Source organism: Canis aureus, chromosome 19, assembly GCF_053574225.1.
Source record: "Canis aureus isolate CA01 chromosome 19, VMU_Caureus_v.1.0, whole genome shotgun sequence".
NCBI lineage: Eukaryota > Metazoa > Chordata > Mammalia > Carnivora > Canidae > Canis > Canis aureus.
Window position 1 is genome coordinate 50383757 of NC_135629.1, and position 18744 is coordinate 50402500.

General features: G+C 53.3%; 1 protein-coding gene across 22 annotated transcripts in view; it reads right to left on the reverse strand.

The window, feature by feature from the left end:
* Nucleotides 1–18744, reverse strand: part of NFIX (nuclear factor I X) — a 99464-nt gene that overhangs the window by 69805 nt on the left and 10915 nt on the right. For 2 of the 22 annotated variants that reach the window (XR_013358100.1, XR_013358099.1), the window contains exons 1-2: nucleotides 1813–1961; nucleotides 931–1462 (exon numbers count right to left, since the gene is read on the reverse strand). Coding sequence is in view for 19 of the 22 variants with exons in the window: in XM_077859734.1 (XP_077715860.1) it covers nucleotides 931–1462; nucleotides 1776–1850 (607 nt within the window). In the remaining 3 variants the exon portion in view is untranslated. Of the gene's footprint in view, nucleotides 1–930; nucleotides 1695–1771; nucleotides 1963–2450; nucleotides 2893–14399; nucleotides 14555–18744 lie in introns of those variants that run through there. The other 20 variants (XM_077859724.1, XM_077859720.1, XM_077859734.1 and 17 more) reach the window with 18 other exon arrangements.

Genomic DNA, 18744 nt, shown 5'->3' on the forward strand with positions numbered 1-18744 from the left:
GAACTGCACCACTCCGACCCAAAATGCTGGGTGAAACTGGAAAAGCAAAGAGAAGTGGAACTACTTTGGAACACAAAAGGAAAAGGGAAATTTGCAGAGTTTTTGGATTGTTTGTTTCTTTCAGACCACTGCCGCAAAAACGCCCCTCCCTGCCTTGCCTGTGCTGGGGAGAGCATCTCTGCTGCCCAGCAGAGGGGTGGGAGCTGCGGGCAGCCACCCCGGGATCTCCCCACTTGAGCCGCACACTGTGGATGGGAGAGCGCAAGGAATCTCCTGCTCCTTTTCACTCTCTATGAAGTCAAATGACTTTCCTCCTCTCCCAACAGCCAAATCCCAGCCAAAACAGCTCCCGCCTGGGCATCTGGGCCCCAGAATCTCCCCGCCTCTGCCTTCTTTCCTCTTTTCTATTCATCCTGGCTCCTAACCGGGGGTTTTGCACACCCCTCTCTCCGCCGAACTGCTGCCCACCCCGCTTGTGCCAAATCCCGCTTTTCCCCGGGACTTGTGGGGAAGCCGCAGGAAAGCCAGCACCCGGCTTCCAATACTTCTGACTCATTTTAAATCTGAGCTACGAGTGATTTTTGTACATGTGTGGTGGTGTTTATCACCAATTCTCACCACGGTGGATAATTCTGGGGCAGCCTGGTCCTAGTCCTAAGCCCTGCAGCGTCTTTGGGGTAAGATGAGTCCTCCAAAGATGGAGATGCACGACAATCCAGTAGGTACCGTGGCAAGAGAGCAAAGGAGGAAGAATGGACAGGATGGAAGGGAACGGAAGAAGGGAAAGGGGAACATCACACATGCTGCAGCCCTGGGCAGAACACACGCACGAGTTAGGCCCATTGCGTGTATCCTTTGGAAAGAAGAGGAACAATAAAACAAATGCCAGCAAGTAAAATAAAATGGGGAGGGGGGTTGAGAGTGACCTACCTGGAGTGTGGACAAAGTAAGCCAGATAAAGATCCAGTTCTTTGATTGTGACTCCAATGTGATGTGGCTGGACGCAGAGGCCGGGGTTCGAGCACTGGGGCGACTTGTAGAGCCGCTCCCCATCAGTACTTTCCAGGGGGATCCCCTTAAACAAAATCACCATGACCAGGTCCAGCCGCCACACCTTGTCGGCCTGGCGCAGGCAGTCAATCCGCCGGATCTTGCCCTTCTGGTCGGGGTTGGAGAGCACGCAGCAGGGGGGCTTCTTGCCCGTGATGGTCAGCACAAAGTCCTCTCGGAACTCAGGCCGGATGTCTTTGCGCAGCTTGGCCAGCAGCCGGGATGCCCACTTCTGCTTGATCTCGGGCTTCTCGCCCAGCAGCTCGTCCTTCACCGCCCGCTCCTCGTCCTTCGACATCCGCTTCTCGTGCTTCTTGAAGTACTTGCGCTTCCGCGCCTGCAGGTTGAACCAGGTGTAGGAGAAGGCGCGGACGTGAGGCAGCAGCGCCTCGATGAACGGGTGGAACTCATCCTGCAGGCGGCAAGCCGGGAGCATGCGGGGCGAGGGAGGACGGGAGGAGGGGAAGACGGGGTGAGGGGGAAAGAGAAAAGGAGAAAAGAAGCGTTAGAAGGGGGGCACAAGAAAAATCGCCTCCTCCTCCTCCTCTTCCCCCCTCCCACAACAATTTTCTCTTGTGATTGTTCTACAAAAGTGTGGTCTGGAGCCACCACCAGCCTAGCCAGCCGCTTGCTCCCATCTCAGCCTCAGCAGCCAGACAGAGGCACCCAGAGCCTGAGCACACACCTATTCTCTCTCTCTCTCTCTCTCTCCCTCACTCACTCACACACGCGCGCACAGACAACGTTGCCGTCCACACACACACGCTGCTGGTATCCCCGCCAGGCTCTGTCGCGCCCATGACATCTCCATGTTCTATCGCTGCCGCAAACTCCTGTCAGCTCGCCCCGCTGCAGTGTCCGGTCTGCACCGATTCTCGAGGACGCACAGGCGAGGCGTGCGGGGGCCGCCTCGTGTCCCGACACCGGTCGGGTTTTGGCCACCCCCAAAAAGAGCGAACATGACATCCAGGAGCCAGCGAGGAACCGGATTTGGCTTTCCCCTCCCCAAGCTGTTTTCATTCTCTTTTCTCCTGCTCCAATTGGAACATCCACCCCAGCATTTTTTTTAATCAGATCTAAATCCTAAATATGTGATTTCAGCTTTGTTACCGACACCGATACTAATGTTAATCACAGTAATAAGGAACAAAACACTTCTTGTTAGCACAAATAAGGTGGTTGCCTCGGCCACATTAGGGTTAAAAGCTACGTGGGGCGTCCTGCAGCCCCTTCCCCACTGACCCCTTCACCCTCTTTCCCACTCAGTCAGGTGACAGAGGGCTGGGCTCTCGCTTTTTGTTTTTTGTTTTTTTTTTTTTTTGCTTGTTTGCTTGTTTGAAGTTTAAATAATAATTGATTTCTGTTTACAAAAATAAAACTGGAAAAAATTAAATAATTACCATTGATCTGAAGCACCCGGCAAAGCCCAACGCCCGATTCTGAGCTTCTGGACTCAACAGAGTTGTGAGTTGGGGGCGGGTGGGGGGAGGGGGAGGGGGAGGAGCAGGGGAGGAAGGTAAATGTTTTAAAGGGGGTTATTATTGGTGTGCTGGGGAATAGGGGCCGGGCTTGGGTGGATTCTCAAACCCTTCCCCCTCCTCCCCCCTCCACGCTCCATTGCACAGAAGGGGGAAATTAATATTTTTTTTGAAAAGGAGCAAAAAGAAAGAAAGGTCAGGGATAGCAAGCAGAGAGAGGGAGCGAGCCGGTTGCCACACACGCCAGGTAAACAAAAGCCAACAAAAAAATTTTCAATTTCGCCTCCTGTGCATCCTCTTTCAGTTTTAAGAGAGAGAGAGAGAGAGAGAGAGAGAGAGAGAGAAGGAAAATATGCAAAATTTAAAAATCAAAACCTACCTCCCAATCATCACCCCCAACACACAGTACACCCTACCCCACCCCCCACCCCACCCCACCCCCCCCCGTACAAAACAAAACAAAAACAAAAACCAGGAGGGGGAAAGCAGCAGCTGAAGAAAAAGGCTTTCGGCTTTGGCAGCGGCACAGGGGTGTAAACTTCGCGCTGCCTCCCTCCGCCTCTGAGCCTGATCGCAGGCAAAGGGGGAGCTCGCAGATTCCCGGGGAAAAGGACGAGTTCGGACCGGCTGCAGACCGTCGCTGGCAGACGCGTGCAAGAGAGAGAGGGAGTAAGGGAGGGAGGGAGGAAAGAAGAGAGCGAGGGAGAGAGCGAGGGAGGACGTGGATGGGATGGTGCTGTGTGTGTGTGTGTGTGTGTGTGAGAGAGAGAGAGAGAGAGAGAGAGAGTGCGAGAGAGAGAGAGAGAGAGAGAGCTGGTTGGGTTTTGGATTTTTTTAATTAATTAATTTATTTATTTTATTTATTTATTTATTTTTTTTTTTTTTTGCTTTTCTCTCTCAAACTCCCTCTCTCTCCCCTTTCATGCTCAATCCCCATCCATTTGCCTGTGCCAAAGCCAGTAAAAAGGGGGGGAAGGAAGAGAGAGAGAGAGAGAGAAGGATCCACCTATTTGGCAATGAGACATCCTCGAGCAGCCAATGGCTGTGTCCAAGGGGAGGAGGGAACCAGGCGAGCCGGGAGGGTGGGGAGAGCCCCCGGCAGTTGGAGACCAAAAACAATTTGCCCAATCGACAAGTTCACGTCTAATGAACAAGCAAAGTCCAGCAGTTATGAATTTTTCATTCCAGGCTCCCACTCGGGTCCATTTGGCAGCAGACAGCCAGCAAATTTGGAAGGGGGGGTAGAGCTTGGGGGGGGGGGCTAGGATTGAGGAAGACACGGATTTTTTTTCTCTTTTTTTTTAAGCCAGAAAAAGAAATAAATAAAGGCCTGGCTCGGGCGGGCGCCCCAGAAGGCCTTGGGGAGAGCAGCTGCGCCTTCTCTGTGTTTTGGTTTCAGTCTCTTTCTCTCAGGCCCTCACACTCTCTTTCTGGTTCTATTTCTTTTTTTATTTATGGAGCGCACAGGGGCGAGTGGAAGTTTTCCTCCCTGGCCATACACGCGAGCCTGCGGTGCTATGAATAGAAAGAGAAGAAAGAGAGCTCGGAAAGTGTCGATGCCAGCAGCACTTCCAGGGCAGGGACCTGGCGCCCAGGGTGCGGCCACCCCTTCCTCCCCGAGCCTGGCTGCCGCTGGCAGGAACACTCCCAGACGAGGTGTACCCCCACCCCCAGGCCCCCAGCGAGCTCGACTGCCTCCCTCAGCCTACACCCAGCCACGCACGCTCCATTAGCGGTGACGAGGGATGCCAACGCAATGCAGCTCGGCTAGAGAAACTGCAACAGTTTATTAAAATAGCCTCCTGTCACAGCACTCCGCTGACAAGCACTACATGCAGCCACAAACACAACAGCCAATCCCAGGGAGAAGTGACAAAGGCAGGAAGATGGACACTACTTCTGAACAGTCACTGAGTCTTGCGATGCCTCCCCCCAGTCCCTAGACACTTCATTCTTTGCTTTCTCCAGCTTCGCTTTCTCTACTTGATCCATGTTTAGTGCTTCTAGGTTCTAGGTTGGAGGAGGGGCAACACTCACCTATCCCCCCAATTCAATTCAGACTAAAGGGCCCCGCACCCATAGAACCCCTATGGAGCAAGGTGCAAGAGCATACAAAAAGAAATCAGCATGAAAGGAGAAAGCTAAGCCAGGAAACAACAAACAAAAAAGAAAGGGCTCTAGCAGGAAAAGCCGGACAACTTTGGGGAAACCGAGTCATGGGGAAGCAGCCTTCCTCCCAGCCAAGTGAGAGGATGATTGCAGGAGAGGGAGGCCTGGGGTGAGTGCCACCTCCACAGGGTTCTCTCTGCTAGGGGCTACTGGGCAGCCTGCCTTAGGCCTTGGAAAAGCTGTAAGGAGGGGACAGTTATTAAAAGAAGAGCAGAGAACACGAACAGACAGGGAGAGACTGATCCCGCTCAGAACTGTCCCTACAGCTGCCCTCTCCCCAGGCGAGGCTCAGCCCTCAGCTGGCATCGAGAAAAAGGTCACTGCTCACTCGTGCCCCTTTCTTCCCCATCTGAAACCCTGTGCTCGGTGGCCTTTATGCTGGCAGAAAGGTTCCCGGAAGAGCGCCTGGGGTGTGCCAAAACAAAACATGCAGCCCTGGGCTGGCGCTGAACCTTGACAATGGGAAAGGTGCGGGCCAGCACCTGGGACCCTGGTCCAGGTCCTGAATTGTCTGAAGAGAGCTCACAGCTGACCTCAAGAGAAGCAGAGGTGAGCAAGCAGGAGGCAGGTGTCATTGCGGACAGGCCTCAGAGTAGCATTCAATAATTAACATCATGTTAATAACCAGCTTCAGTCCAATTAGCCAAAGATGTTAACTGAGTGACATAAGATACCAAACCCTGCCTCTCCACCTTGAGAGAAGCAATCTTACTTTCTAGAGTCAAGATGAGATGGTAAAAACCAGAAGTGAGTTTATATTTGGCACACGGGTGTTTTTCTGGCATTTTGATTTATACTAAATATTAGACACCGAACAGAAAATGGCCAACATGGGCCTCCTGGAGAATTCTGGCATATTTTGTTTCACAGACCACAGTGCCGGGTAGAAAAGATGCGCAAAACATGGGTTGATTCAGAAACCAGTGGTACAACAGGGTGGGTGGTGGGGAGATGGAAAGATCTACATGGAAGTTAAGGAAACAGGACAAGATGCACGATTCATTCTGGAGGGAGGGGTCAAAGGTCGAGGGAATGGCAGAGAGAGTGGACGTAGAAGTGGCCCAGGAGGGCCAGCGGAGTTTCTCAATAGAGCCTCAGGGATCCATACAGAGCCCACTGCACCCCCTCAATGCTCTCTTAACAGGAGGAGCAACAGGCCCTTCCCAGGGGAGTAACACGGAAGGAGAACAATCGGCAATTGTCCTTCTCCTGCCAGTTGTTGTAACCTTGAAGGTGGGCAGAGTGGATTCCCAGGGAGCACTCTCCCCTAACCCTGTTCCCACAGGGGCCACTGTCTGGGGTGTGCAGGAGAGTTTCTTTTTTGGAAGAGAGACCAGAGGCCAGGGTATTCCTAACGGTTGGAGGGAGGGGAGAAGCTCTCTCTTCCATGGGCACACACGGAGAGGAATCAATCGGGTTCCATCAGAAACACTGGGTATGCCCCCACCGCAGCAACCTCCTCCTCCTCCATGCCCCAGTGGTGGCTCTAGGCCCTAGACACGCCTCTCAGGAGCCCCAGACAAAAGGGGACTGTCCCCCTTTTGTTAAGAGAGTGGAGGCTCTGTTGGAAGATTACCTGTCCCAGACCCAGCCTCCTTCGCTTCTCCCCTCCCGCCTGGGCTGCGGGCTCAGAGGCTCTGCACCCTGCACACGGACAAGAGCCAAGACAAAAAACCCTCAGACAATTCAAGGCTTCTCCAAGGGCTGAGTCACCCACAAGTGCAAGGGTTCAGGGTATGGAGGGAGCAAGGGGACAGGCAGGCCTCTGAGAGAGGGGAGGGGGGAGAGAGGATGAGAGAAAAATAACAGGGAGGGGGGAGAGGAAGCCAGTGATGCTGGTGAGAGCAGGGAGCAAAAAACAAAACTAAAGACAAGAGAGAAAATAAAAGAAAAGCAGGCAATTTTGGGGGAAAGGTGTTTTCTTCACTTAAAAGAAAAACTGAGAAGCCAGAGATAAGACTTTAAAAATTAACATGGGCTTTTGGTTTGTGGAAAGGGATTTTTCTGCCTTTGTGAGAGAAGGGCCTCTCTTATTGTCAAGCATATAGAATTTGATTTTTTTAAAGCAACAGTTTTCACTGAAACATTTCTGAAATACCCAAGCCAGTTTCAGCCATCACTAGGAATAATGTGCCTCCAAGAGAAAAAGACTGATCAGACCACAGTAAAAGAGGATAAGAGAGAGAAAGGGAGAAGAAAGCCAAACCTGGAGCGAGAAAGCCAAGCTGGCCCCAAAACTGCAAAGAGAGAAAGACAAAGATGGAGGGAGAGAAGACAAGGGTGAAAAGAGAAAAAGAAAAAAGAAAAAAATAATAACACAAGCAGGGACAAAAAACAAGGGCTCTGGGTCAGGGGTAAAAAAGAAAAACTAGCTGAGGAAAATGCCTGCTTCTATCGCAAGAAAGTGAAGAAAGTAAAATGCGTGGTTTTCCAAAACTCCACAAAACAAATGAAGCCTTGTGGATTACTTAAGGGAAAATAGGAAAATTCATACAGAACCTCACTCAGTATTCAAAAGTCTTCAAGGAAACAAAATAGTCTTCCCAGCTTGAGACAGTTTTCAAAAGTGACCCATACCTGCCAATAGTGAAACATCTAGAAGCATAAGAAGTTGTATCTTTAAAACAGGGCTGCTGTTTGAACGTTTATCTTTACAAAAATCCTATTTGTCCACATCCTACTTGCTTTAAGACCCAAATTTATTCTCTCAGACCCTGGACACATGCTGATTTTATATATATATATATATATATATATATATATATATATATATATATATTTCCCTGCTAATTTGGAAAACTATACACAGTGAGTGCAAATAACTAACAAAACCTACATAGGACTAACCAGATATTTCAGTATCCATTTTACTACTGCCTATCTGCAGCCTGGGTGAAAAAGGAAGCAGGAAAATGTGAAAAGCCACAAATAGAGCCCTGATTAGTCTGCCCAATTCCTGGGATTTTTATAATTCATCATTGGCCTGAACGGAAGGAGGTCAACTTTGTATCCCCAATATCTCCCATCTTGTCCCACAGAAGGAGGGACACAAGAAGGCACAGAAGAAGGCAGTGTCCGGACCCTGGGGCAAAAATGGAAAAAGAACTGTAGTGCAGGCAGAAGGAAGGGGCCAGGCCGGCTTATCCTAGAGGTAGGTGGGGCCTCCCCTCTCCAGGGGGTGGGGGAAGGCGGGAAGGGGTTCTGCAGCCAGAGTAAAATCATCCAAGAATCTGGAAATGCCAGGCATGGAAACCAGAAAATGCACATTGCGAGGAGGCTCAGAGAATTTGGACAAAGCGGGTTTTTGGCTGACTTGGGCCTGTTTTCCTCTGCTCAGGAAAGGCAGCCCCACACAATTTTTCTAGCGTCCTCGCGATCGCTGAATGGAATTGCCCTACACCCCCATGCTGGGTCTAGGATACGGCCTGCATCAGAACCAGGCCGCACATTCCTCTCCTATAAAACCACCTCCCTTTCCCTTCTTTTTCTCCTCCTGTCTACATACAAACTGGGAGCGGTGGCCTGGGATCGGGCCAACAGGCAGCCTCGTTCTGGCTCCAAACACTACCCTGCTCCAGGCGCATCTCCCCTCACCCTCCTGGCACCAAATAAAATAGGGTAGGAACAGAGGTATTGGGAAGACCGTCTATTCTCTCTAGTGCATCTGGAAATTTACTTTCATCCTCTACAGAGACTAGAAAACAAAAACCCTAGTCTTTAATTCACTATTTAGCTTGAGACTTCCTTATGCCACCAAATAGAAATAAAAGCCAGGAAGGCCAGAGCCCTGTCCTCCAGCTGGAGGGCTACGTGGGATCCTCGGCTGGGCGCACAAGGCAGAGGATAGCCATGGACTTGGACTTGAAGGCGCAAGAACAGTGCAGAGCCTGAGTCTCACCCACCTGGTGCCACTAGAAAGTGCCACTCAGCCATGGCCTCGGCCCCAGAAGAAGGAAGAACCCCACAAGCCAGCTTCACAACTTTCTCTGAGAACTGAAAAACTGACAAAAGGCACGGGAAGGAGAAACCAGCACGTGAAGTTGAGGTCTCTGAGGCCACGTAAAAATGCCCAGAGAGCAGGAGAGGCCAGAGCAAATGGCAAAATGTTGAAAATTTGCCTGAGGCCAGCTGTAACTCCCGACCCCATAAATGGCTTAGGGATCCTCTAGGGGAGATGTTCCTCTCCCTCCCCTCGACACTGATCCTGCACCTCTGAGACTCCTCTAGTGGCCCTCCCAGGTCTTCAAGAGTTCCATCAGGTTCCACTGTGATACGGCCTTGCTTTACCTGGTCTATTCCCACCACCACCTACCCCGTGCCACAGGACAGAAGGACCAGGGCAAGAGGAGAGTTTCTCTGACACCCCCCCCCACCCGCCCTCGGCCGGTCTGCACTCCTGGCACCCTTGGCCCACAGAGAGCCTATTTCTTGCAGTTGCCGCGGCAACAGGCAGTGCCCAGAGCCAGGGGCAGAGAGCAGGGTGGCCAGGATAGGAACAGCCTGGGATTTTCACTGCTTGAGGGCTCAGGGGAGCTGGGCCGGCCCTGCCTAGGCAAGCAGCTTCCCCAAAATGTACAATTTTAGGAGTTGGAAGGAAGACATTTTTCAATCCTTCAAAATGTATTGCTCTCCCCAACTATTTTATTAGCAGGATTGTGGCCAAGAAAACCTGAGAATTCTCATTCCCCTGATGTCTAACCCCTGCGGAAGCTGGCACCGGGGTGCCAAAAGCTCAGGACCTGACCACCCCCTCGGCCACAAATCCATCCCTCTCCGGCTCTCTTTCTTTCTCACCCTCTCTCCCCCTCTGTGTCCTCCAGCTCCAACACAAACTGTTTGCACGGGAAGTCTCCCTCTATGACCCGATTCAGCACACACAAGAGAAAACTGTGGGCGACAGACCCAACGTCCTAACGAACTTGAGTTAATTAATGCTAAGGAAGAAAAGAGGCGCCCTCGCTCTGTTGAATCACGGTTCACTAGCCCTTTCAGTTTGCTGTGGGTGGAGGAAAAAAAAAGAAGCTTTTTGGTTCAAATATTTTTGGGGGGCGAAGGGAAAACAAAAACACCGCAGAAGGGCCGTGGAGGGTGAAGCTGTAGTACCTGCCCAGAGGAGCAGAGGCTAGGGCAGCCGAGAGCGTCCTCCCTGAAAGCTTCTGGCCTAAACAGTCCTGAGAAGGCCGAGAAGGGGAAAGAAAAGGGAAAAAGGAAGGGATTATCACTTGATTGCCAGCCTGTTCAAGTAAATTGCTCAAAAAATTACACCCTCAGACTATAAAATATATGTGTGTGTGTGTGTGTGTGTATATATATATATATATATATATATATATATATATCCCAAACCCAACAACTCGATTTGAACAGAGCCGTGAAGATGTTTTAACAGAGCAGAAAACCGAAATATGGATGGCACGCATACAAAATTTTAAGTGTGCAGAAAAAAAAAGAAGAGGTGGTAATCGGGGGGCAGAGAGAACAGCTGCAATTTTGCTTTCCAGATGTTGACAGCAAAATGTAATTGGCAAGTAACTTCTTCCTTACCACTTTTCATCCTTTGGTCCTGAGATGTTAAAAATCCTACAACTAGATCTGAGTCTGCAGGCGGTTTCCTGGCACTCCGAACACACGTGGATGGGTCTGGAAGCCTCGTGGGCCACACGCCTGTGAGCTTTTTTATCAGCCCACTAATTTTTACAAGCCCTGCCACCATTCTTTAGTGGGAGACCTAAGCAAAGTAGGCTGGAGGACATTCTTATTTAAATCATCATTTATTATCATCATTATTATTATTTTGTAAGGGAAGGCCTTTTCTTTTGAGGCTGGGTCTTCCTTTTTTAAAATAAAAAAACTTTTTAACTGAAATGTGTAAAAAGAAGAGCAGAAGATAGCACACTTCTAAGTCTGGCGCTCGATACATTTTCACAAAGTGAACATACCTGTGTAACCCCACCCAGATTAAGAAATATAACATTTTCAGCACTGCTGAACAGGCCTTTAGTTTTTAAGCTATAGAGTTCTCATAGTTTATATGCCTTAGAAACAGCTCCTGCCTCCACCAGTAATGTCAAATGCAAGTACCTATGTATACACATGTGTTAACAGAGCAGCATGCACTACTCATGTGATCACAAAAAAATGTGTGGTGAAAAGAAGCCCCTTGAAACCTCATTGCTGCAGAGGGGTTTCTCGCCTCTCTGTCTCTGTCTCTCTCTGTGCCTGCCCAGCTCTGATCCCATCAACAGGGCAACCAACTGTGCAGCAGGGTTAGCAGACCAGCAGGGTGTGTGTGTGTGTGTGTGTGTGTGTGTGTGTGTGTGTGTGTGTGTGTGTGTTGGACAAACAGGGCCCACCAAGCTGAAAGCCAAATAGCCGTAGTGACCAACGGGAGTAAGAGACTCTCTGTTCACCCTGCCGGCTGGCAGAGACTGGGGGGCTCCAGGGATGTGGGGGGTAATGGGGAAGTGGCTCTGCAGAGCCAGGGATTCCTGAAGGGTAAGTGAGCACCCATCCAGGCAGGCTGCCCTCATTCCAGTCCCCAAAAGTCTATCAGGGTGAGGAGTGAGGGGGTCCTGGGGCAGAGCTGCCACAGGAAGGGAGGCCCAATCCTGCTGCATCTGCCTCCCCCTTCCCTGGCTCCAGCCCCAGCTGGCTCCCCCCTCACTTTCACTCGCACTAAATTTACTTTATAATTTTAAAATTAAATTTTAAAAAAAGCAGGAAAGAGAAAGCACTGAAGGCAAAGTACCTCCCACAATATCTCTCCAAGGGGGGGGGATTCTGCTTATGTAAAAAGACAAAATGCAAGGGATCACGAAAAAGTCTAAGCACCAAATAACAAGGAAAATAAAAGAGAAACACATTTAATTAAAAACACCTGAAGCAAATAAATAACTAACTCCTTTGCAACTCGAAGCAGTGCCTGTGGGCACAAGTCTCTACCTCCATTTTTTGCCCACTTTTCCCTTTTCTTTCTCACAGGGAGCTAAGACTTCCCAAGCACTACAGAAACTCCTTTTCCTTTTGAGCCCATCCACCCCACAACTGGGGGAAGGGTGGGGCACCACTTAACATCCCACTAGCCTGAAGCAAACCTCTACAGCCCTGATGAAGCGCCCTTTCCTCGATTCCCACATCTCCCCAGGCCATGCCCACCATTGGCTCTGTACTCCGTTCTCCTGCCTCAAATCTGGTCCCTGTGGGTGGTGGTAGTACTGTCCTGGGGCTGGACGCCAGACCCAGCCCAAGTGGGCAGTTCTCTCCCCTACCACGGGTACTGGGCTGCCAAGTCAGGCTCAAGGACCGAATTTTCACTTCCTATTGCATATGGGGCTGAGAAGAAAGAACTGTTCAGCTTAATTTAAAATATGACAAGGGATCTGAGCCCTCTAATCCTGCGATCTTTAGAAATACTTGCTTCTTTTTGGAGGGGGGGGTAGTGCAGGGTAGGCATCAAAACTCTGCCTCTGAGACCCCACCCCCCCACCCCCCCACCCAGTTTGACTTTCCCACCAGCCCGCCGCCTGGGAAACGCGCCCTCGGCTGGCACAGGGGTACCAGAGCCCGGCTCCTTTCTTCCTTTCTTTCTTTTTTAAATCGCTCTAGCGCAAACCAGGCAGTGGGTCAGGGCCCAGAGGCGGGGGAGGGAAGAGGAGAGGGTTGTCTCTGAAAGAGGGGAAAAAAGGAAAGCTAGGCTCCAACTCCAAGAGAGGAACGGCTGCCGCAAGTTTCCCGGCTTGTGCCAGTTTGGGGATTTGCGAATCAGACCGGAGCGGAGGGAAAGGCGGGCGAGAAAAAAAAGCCCGCATTAAAACTAACCAGCTCTGCCTAAAAGCACGCTTTTCACCCTTAAATAAGACAATGACGAGGGGAGAGAAGAGACGAGTTATTTCTCACTCTTTAATTATTCCAATGCTTAGCATTATTTAAAAAAAAAAAACCACACACATTAGCCAATGATACATTCTAACCCTCAACAAAGCTGGTATTTTTCTCTGATTACAGACTTTGCCGCGGCAAACCCGGGCTCCGACGACAGAGGCAGCGCAGAAGCGCGCTCCTAAATGAGACACAATTTTATTAAAATCATAATAATTCCTTGCATTTCTATAGCGCCTTTTCAGTGTCGGAGATCCCAGGTGCCCCATGCCCGGTTCTACAAGGGAACTGGCGACCAAAAAGCTCTGTCGTGAGGCAGGCGAGCCTCGCCAGCTCCACAGAGTGCCACCGGCATGTATTTTTCTTTCTTTTTTTAACAGCCCGGTTCCATCAGCCTCTGTCTCACGCTTTAAAAAAGAAAAAAAAAAAAAAAGTAATAAAACTCCTTTAAATTAAAAAAATATTTTTTAGAAAGAAGGAAAACATGACCTGAAATATAAGGTGTTGGGGGTGTAGCCAGTGTAGTCTGGGAGTCTGGGGCCTGGGGGTGCTGCTGAAATGGGCTGCCTCTGGGTTCAGGGGGCAGGGTCAGCCGCTGCCCGGGTCACCTCCCCAGGCACAGCTGGAGTAGGCTGAGTCATCTGCACTTGGAAAAGGAAAAGGACCTAACACCACCAAAGCGCATTTAAGTAATTTGGCCGATAAGAAGTTGTGTTAATGACTGGTTTCCGAGGGGCCTCCCATTGGGAGGCCCCGGGGGCACTTTCACTGAATGCTGGGGTGCTGCTCCAGCTCGGGAGGGGTGGCTGGGTGGCTTCATCCGGACACCAGCCTCCTCCAACAGGTTAAGTCGGGCCCACTCCGTGCACACGTTCCTTTTCCACGATTTTCCATCCTTTTCCCCCCCTTGGCCGGCCCAGGTAGTGCTGCAGAATGATTGGCAGCAGTGGAGCAGGGGAGCTTAGCACCCCCAAATTCAAGAAGTCATCCGTTGAGAGGAAACGCAGTGTTGATCAGAGGGGATCTGGGCGAAATTTTTTTAAAGGTTCTTGGAGACTGCGCAACTCCCGGGGCCTGAAGGCAGAGGAGAGGGGAAGGGAAAGCACATTTTCTGCCACTTAGTCACATTTCTTCCCCGTGCTTGCTGGAGGCCAAACGCCCCCAAACCCAGCCAACCCTCGAAACAAACAAAAATCTCCCCTGCTAAATTTCCCCTCCCTCATTCCCCAAAAAGAGGCGGCGCGGGGAGAAATGCGGAGGCTCTTCGGAGGCCTGGGGTCCGGAGGCAGCGACGCGCCGGCGAAGGGGCGCAGAGAAAGGACCCTCTCCAGATCGGTGTCCCGAGGCTGCCCTCAGATTCTGGGGCATTTAACCCCAAAAGTCCTCCGCGCGACCAAAGAATATCAGGAATTACCAACATCGCACTCATTCCAAAGCCCTCGCGCGCATTATTCCCGGTCGGGGATCCGGACCCGCACGCACGCGGGGAAACAGGCAAAGGCGGCCCGCAGCCCCACCCGGGGCGCCTAGGGACCCAAGCGGCTTACAGGCCAAAATGCCGCCATTTGAGCCCCTTCTGGCGGTGGCCTTGCTGCCGCAAAGGTTGAGGGCCCCAGAACGCGACCCGGGCTGGCCCTCGACGCCACGCGGGGTCACTTTTGGGTGGTCGCCGGGGCGGTTAGGCCGCGCTGGGGCGGAAGGGAGCCCCGCCGGCTCGGCGCGGGGCGGAGGGAGGGCAAGGACCCCCGCAGGGACCGGGCCTGGGGGCGGCAGCGGCCTTGTTCTTAGCCTCGCTCCTTCACGCCTGTTCGGGTTTCCTCTCACCTGCCCGTGGGGGCGGTGGTCCTTCCTCAGTCCTCGCTCAACTGCCTTGTGCGGTTCCGCCCAAGCGACCCAACCGTCGTGGGCACAGGCGCTGGGCGCACTGCGGCTTCCCGCCTTTTTGCCTCCACGCACGCGCACGTCTGACTTTGCGCACGGCCCGCTCAGGGCCAACGGCCCGCGGTGCCCCGGGGCCAGGGTCACCCGCACCGTCGTCGAGGGGGTATGTTGTCGCTTCCACCTGGGGATGTGCGGTGCAGGGGAGCGAGGCCGTCAGCACCTGTGTCCTGCCGCGTGGAAAGAACACAGCCCTCCCCCTGCCCGAGCCGCGGGAGGGTCCTCCCCACGACCTCCACCCCCACCCCCGCGCCCGCCCACCCCGGGCGTGAGCTGATTGCGGCGGGTCCGGGAATGCCACGCACGAAAAGAACACCTTGGAGGCAACAATGAAAGGCGCTTGTAGGCGGTGGGCACCTGGCAAGGGGCATATGCTGGGGCTAGTACATGATACCGGTGGCTCATTTCTGCCGAGGTTCGCAAAGGCACACGACGTGATGCACCCGCGTACCTGGGGGGTGGGAGGCGGCCTGGTTGGGGCATCAAAGCGTTATAGTTGGGCAGTGGGACCATCTAGGGAGTCCTGAGACAACCCCCGCCCCACCTCTGCTCGGCAAAGCGCTTCTATTTTAAGATACCTCCCACCCCTCCAAAATCCACCCACTCGCTCCTGAGGTCCCTGGTGCGCAAGGGGAATCAGCCTCCGCCCCAGGCGCACCTGAGGGGAAGGCCTGGAGGGCAGCGCAGGGTCTGAGCTGCCAAGCTGGGCTCATGGGGGCAAATGGAAGTTTCGCCCGAGGAGGGGGCATTAAATGGCCTCTTTGTGGAGAGGAATTGTGGGCCGTCACTCAGGATTAATTTAAGCAGCAACAGCAAACACACACCAAAAAGCAACGTCTGGCCGCCAGCACCCACCCCCGCGATTGTGTTTCGGGGAGTGCTGCAGGATTCGTTGGTGTGGCCCGGCCTTTAAGAACGTGGGGCGTCCACAGCGGGAAGGGGGAAGGCTGCTGCCGCCGCCTGGTCCCATGTCCCTGCTTAGCGAAATGGGTTTGCAGGTTTGGGACCAAGCCGAGACGGGGATGGTAAAATCCAAGTCCAAACGTGGATTAGGAATTGGGAGGAGGGTCTATATAAAATACATATAAAGGCACAAATTTCCAATATAAATATGTCACATGCAGGAAAGCCACCGAATAACAGTTCTGGGGCTCTCACCTTCACCCCAGGGACATTTGGGGAGGCGGGTGTTATAAGAGAAATCCGGCTGGCGGTGGGAATTAGGCCTCCGCTTACCGGTCTCCTCCCCCAACAACCTGAATGCTTCTTTGGAGCCAGGTGCCCTGGGCGGCCTGGCAGGTGTGCAGCTCACGTGAAACACACGCGTGTGCAGGCTGGGGAGGTGCTTACCTACGTGGGCCTGGAGCCACGTGTGTGGGCATCAGCACCTCCTGTAGGCTTGTGGACCCACCTGAGCCCAGCACACCCATGGGGGCACAGCGCAGTGCCTGTGCTCAGAGCCAGGTCTGGGCACAAGCAGGATAGTGCATGTGGTGTGGTGTGGTGTGGTGTGTGTATGTGTGTTAGGGGGACCCCATCTGATGTCGGGCAAGGGCGTATTTATGGGCATGTGTGCTCCTGGCAGTCTCACTAGGGTGTCAGGCCTGTGTGTGCATATAAACTGGCGGTGCCTGGGATCCCCATGGAGGTGCTAGGCAAGAGTGTGCTTGAGACCCCTGTCTAAGCCTCTGCGAGGGGGTGTGCTTATGTGTGCACATGAAAGCCCGCCTGAGTGTCCTGCTGGGTTGTTGGACATGGGCATGGGGGTCCAGACGGGTGCACCCGGGTGCACCGGGATGCTGCACCGGGGCATATGTATGTGCTTGCAAGCCCCTTAGGAGCGGCCATGTGTGCCGGGCCACCATCGAGACCAGCAGAACCTGGATCTAACCCCTGAGCAGGCCAGGGGGCAGGGCCAGCTGCCCAGCCAGCCTCGGCGGGAAGTCATTGGAGGCGTGTTGGTTTTGGCCAGGGCAGCTCTAATGGGGGAAGCCCCGGGGAGCGGCAGGGGTGGAACAAAGAAGGGGAAAGTGAGAGAAGGCGGGCAGCAGAAGAGGAGGAGGAATCGCCCTGGAATGCGGAGAGCCTTGGGGAGTAGGGGTGCTGGGCAGCCCTAGTCTCTGGGCCCTGGCTTTCGGGGAGGGACTTCACTGGGGCCTACAGCTGCCAATTCCTCAGTCCCCTACTCCTTCACCCCCATCCCCACCCCCAGGGACTGAGACCCTGGCCCCAGCCAAAGGCTCTTACCCACGACATCCTGCCACCACAGGCCCACAAGGAGCCAAATAGCATTTGGGGTGGAGAGCCTGGCTCATATTTCCTCAGAGGGCAGACAGTTTGAGGCCCCTTCCCCTGTTTCTTTGCTGGACTGCTTAGAACCTCAGTTCTGCCCATCTGGGGAATGGGAAGGGAACTCCCACAGGGAGGGTTGGGAGGGGGAGTCTCAGCTACATAGGAGTGGGTTGAAAGACAGGGTGACCTGTTTAAGCCTTGCTTGCCCCTGGGGCCCGGACTGAGTAATTCCTCCCCCCCTCCCCCCCCCACCTCCAGCCCCATGACCTTGGCACTTGACCTTGTGGCCTCTGTTTCCTCATCTGTAAAACAGGTTACTCATACCTGCCTCATGTGGGGAGGGTTACAGGAGGTCATCTGCACGCGTGCACGCGCGCGCGCGCACACACACACACACACACACACACACACTCCGCCTGCTGCCCAGGCATAATTGCTCTGGAGTTGGTAGCTGTTATTTTTATTGTGAGGAGTCTATGGCTGTGACAAGCTGTGACGCTTGGTGTGATCGCGTGAGGCTGGCTGTGCGTGCGACTGTGCCGCTGTGTGTGTGTGCGTGTGTGTGACAGGTTGTGTGTGAGACTGTGCGTGGACGACAGATTGTGCCGGTGTGCGGCAGTGCCTGTGACAGGCTGTCACTGCGCGACAGACTGCGGGTGGCGGGGTGTTGCGGGTACTGACTGTGAGTGGAGATGAGGCAGTGTGTGTGGGGCTGGGACTGGGGGACTCCCGAAAACCTACCTCGGTGAGGCTCTGGCTAACAGAGGAGGAGGATCTCAGGGACAATGGGGAGTCAGTCCAGGGTCCCCCCCCCCAGGCCTTGACCTTTCTATTGTGTCCAGTGGGACTCTACTTGCTGGCAAATCTGGGTAGGTGATGGATCGGAGGAACTCTATGATAGAGCCTCTCCTTCACTCACTGTTGCCAACTAAGGTGCTCACGTCCCCCCCACACCCCACCGCCCAGCTTCTTGCTCGGATTCAGAGGACCCCGGGAGGGTCACCGGAGATCTCAGGATATGGAGGACTCCAGGTCTGGCTGGCTTCAGTAAGGGATACACACCCCAAGCCTGTTTCCCACACTCTCCCTGAGCTCCAGGCCTGGGCAGGGCTGGTAGAGACAGAAGTAAGGATTTGGGGAAGCTCAAGAAAAGCCAGGAGAATAAATGGAAAAGGTGAGAAGACCAGAGACTTGCCTGGGACCTGGAGAACCTGCAGCTCCTTGAGGTTGGGGCCTGCAGTCAGGGTGGATGCATATCAGGTTTGTGGGGGGCAGGACTGGCTGCCACTTAAGAGCACTGCTTGTACTCTAGGCTCTGTGCTCAGTCCCCGATTTTAGGGACTCGCTCCTCATATCAACCCTGCCGGAGGGAGGAGAAAACCCAGGCACCCTCCTAATCAGTGTGGATTCCCCTTCTATCACCCCAGCCCATCTCTTCCCTCTTCAGTTGGGGAAACTGAGGCTGAGAGGAAGGGACTGAGGGGAAGGGCTGAGGGGAAGGGACTTGTTTGCACACCACCTCATGCCCAGGAGACCTGAGGATACAGGACTTCAGGTTTCCAGAAACCTCACTAGCTGGAAAAATCCCAGACCCAGTGGGCTAGGGGCAGCACCCCGTGAACCCCGCCCCCCATTTCGTGTGTCAGGAAGTGTATGTTTTGCATGTATGGTATGGGCACGAGGGTAAGGTCCACAGCTGTCGAGTGTCTGGTGTGCAAGCCGCAGCAGGATGTATGTGTCCCTCTGTTGGTGTGGGCCTCTGTGCATCTGTGTGTCCATTCAGGGCCAGCCCCTGCCACAGAGGGGGGAGAGGCATCGAAGCACCCCCCCCCCCCGAAAGTGTGTCTTTGATACTTGCAGCCTCGGCAGCGAAAAACAAGTTTCCACAGGGCCGCCTTGGGCTGAGGCCAGGCCGTCCTCAAATAACATTTGAAGTTAC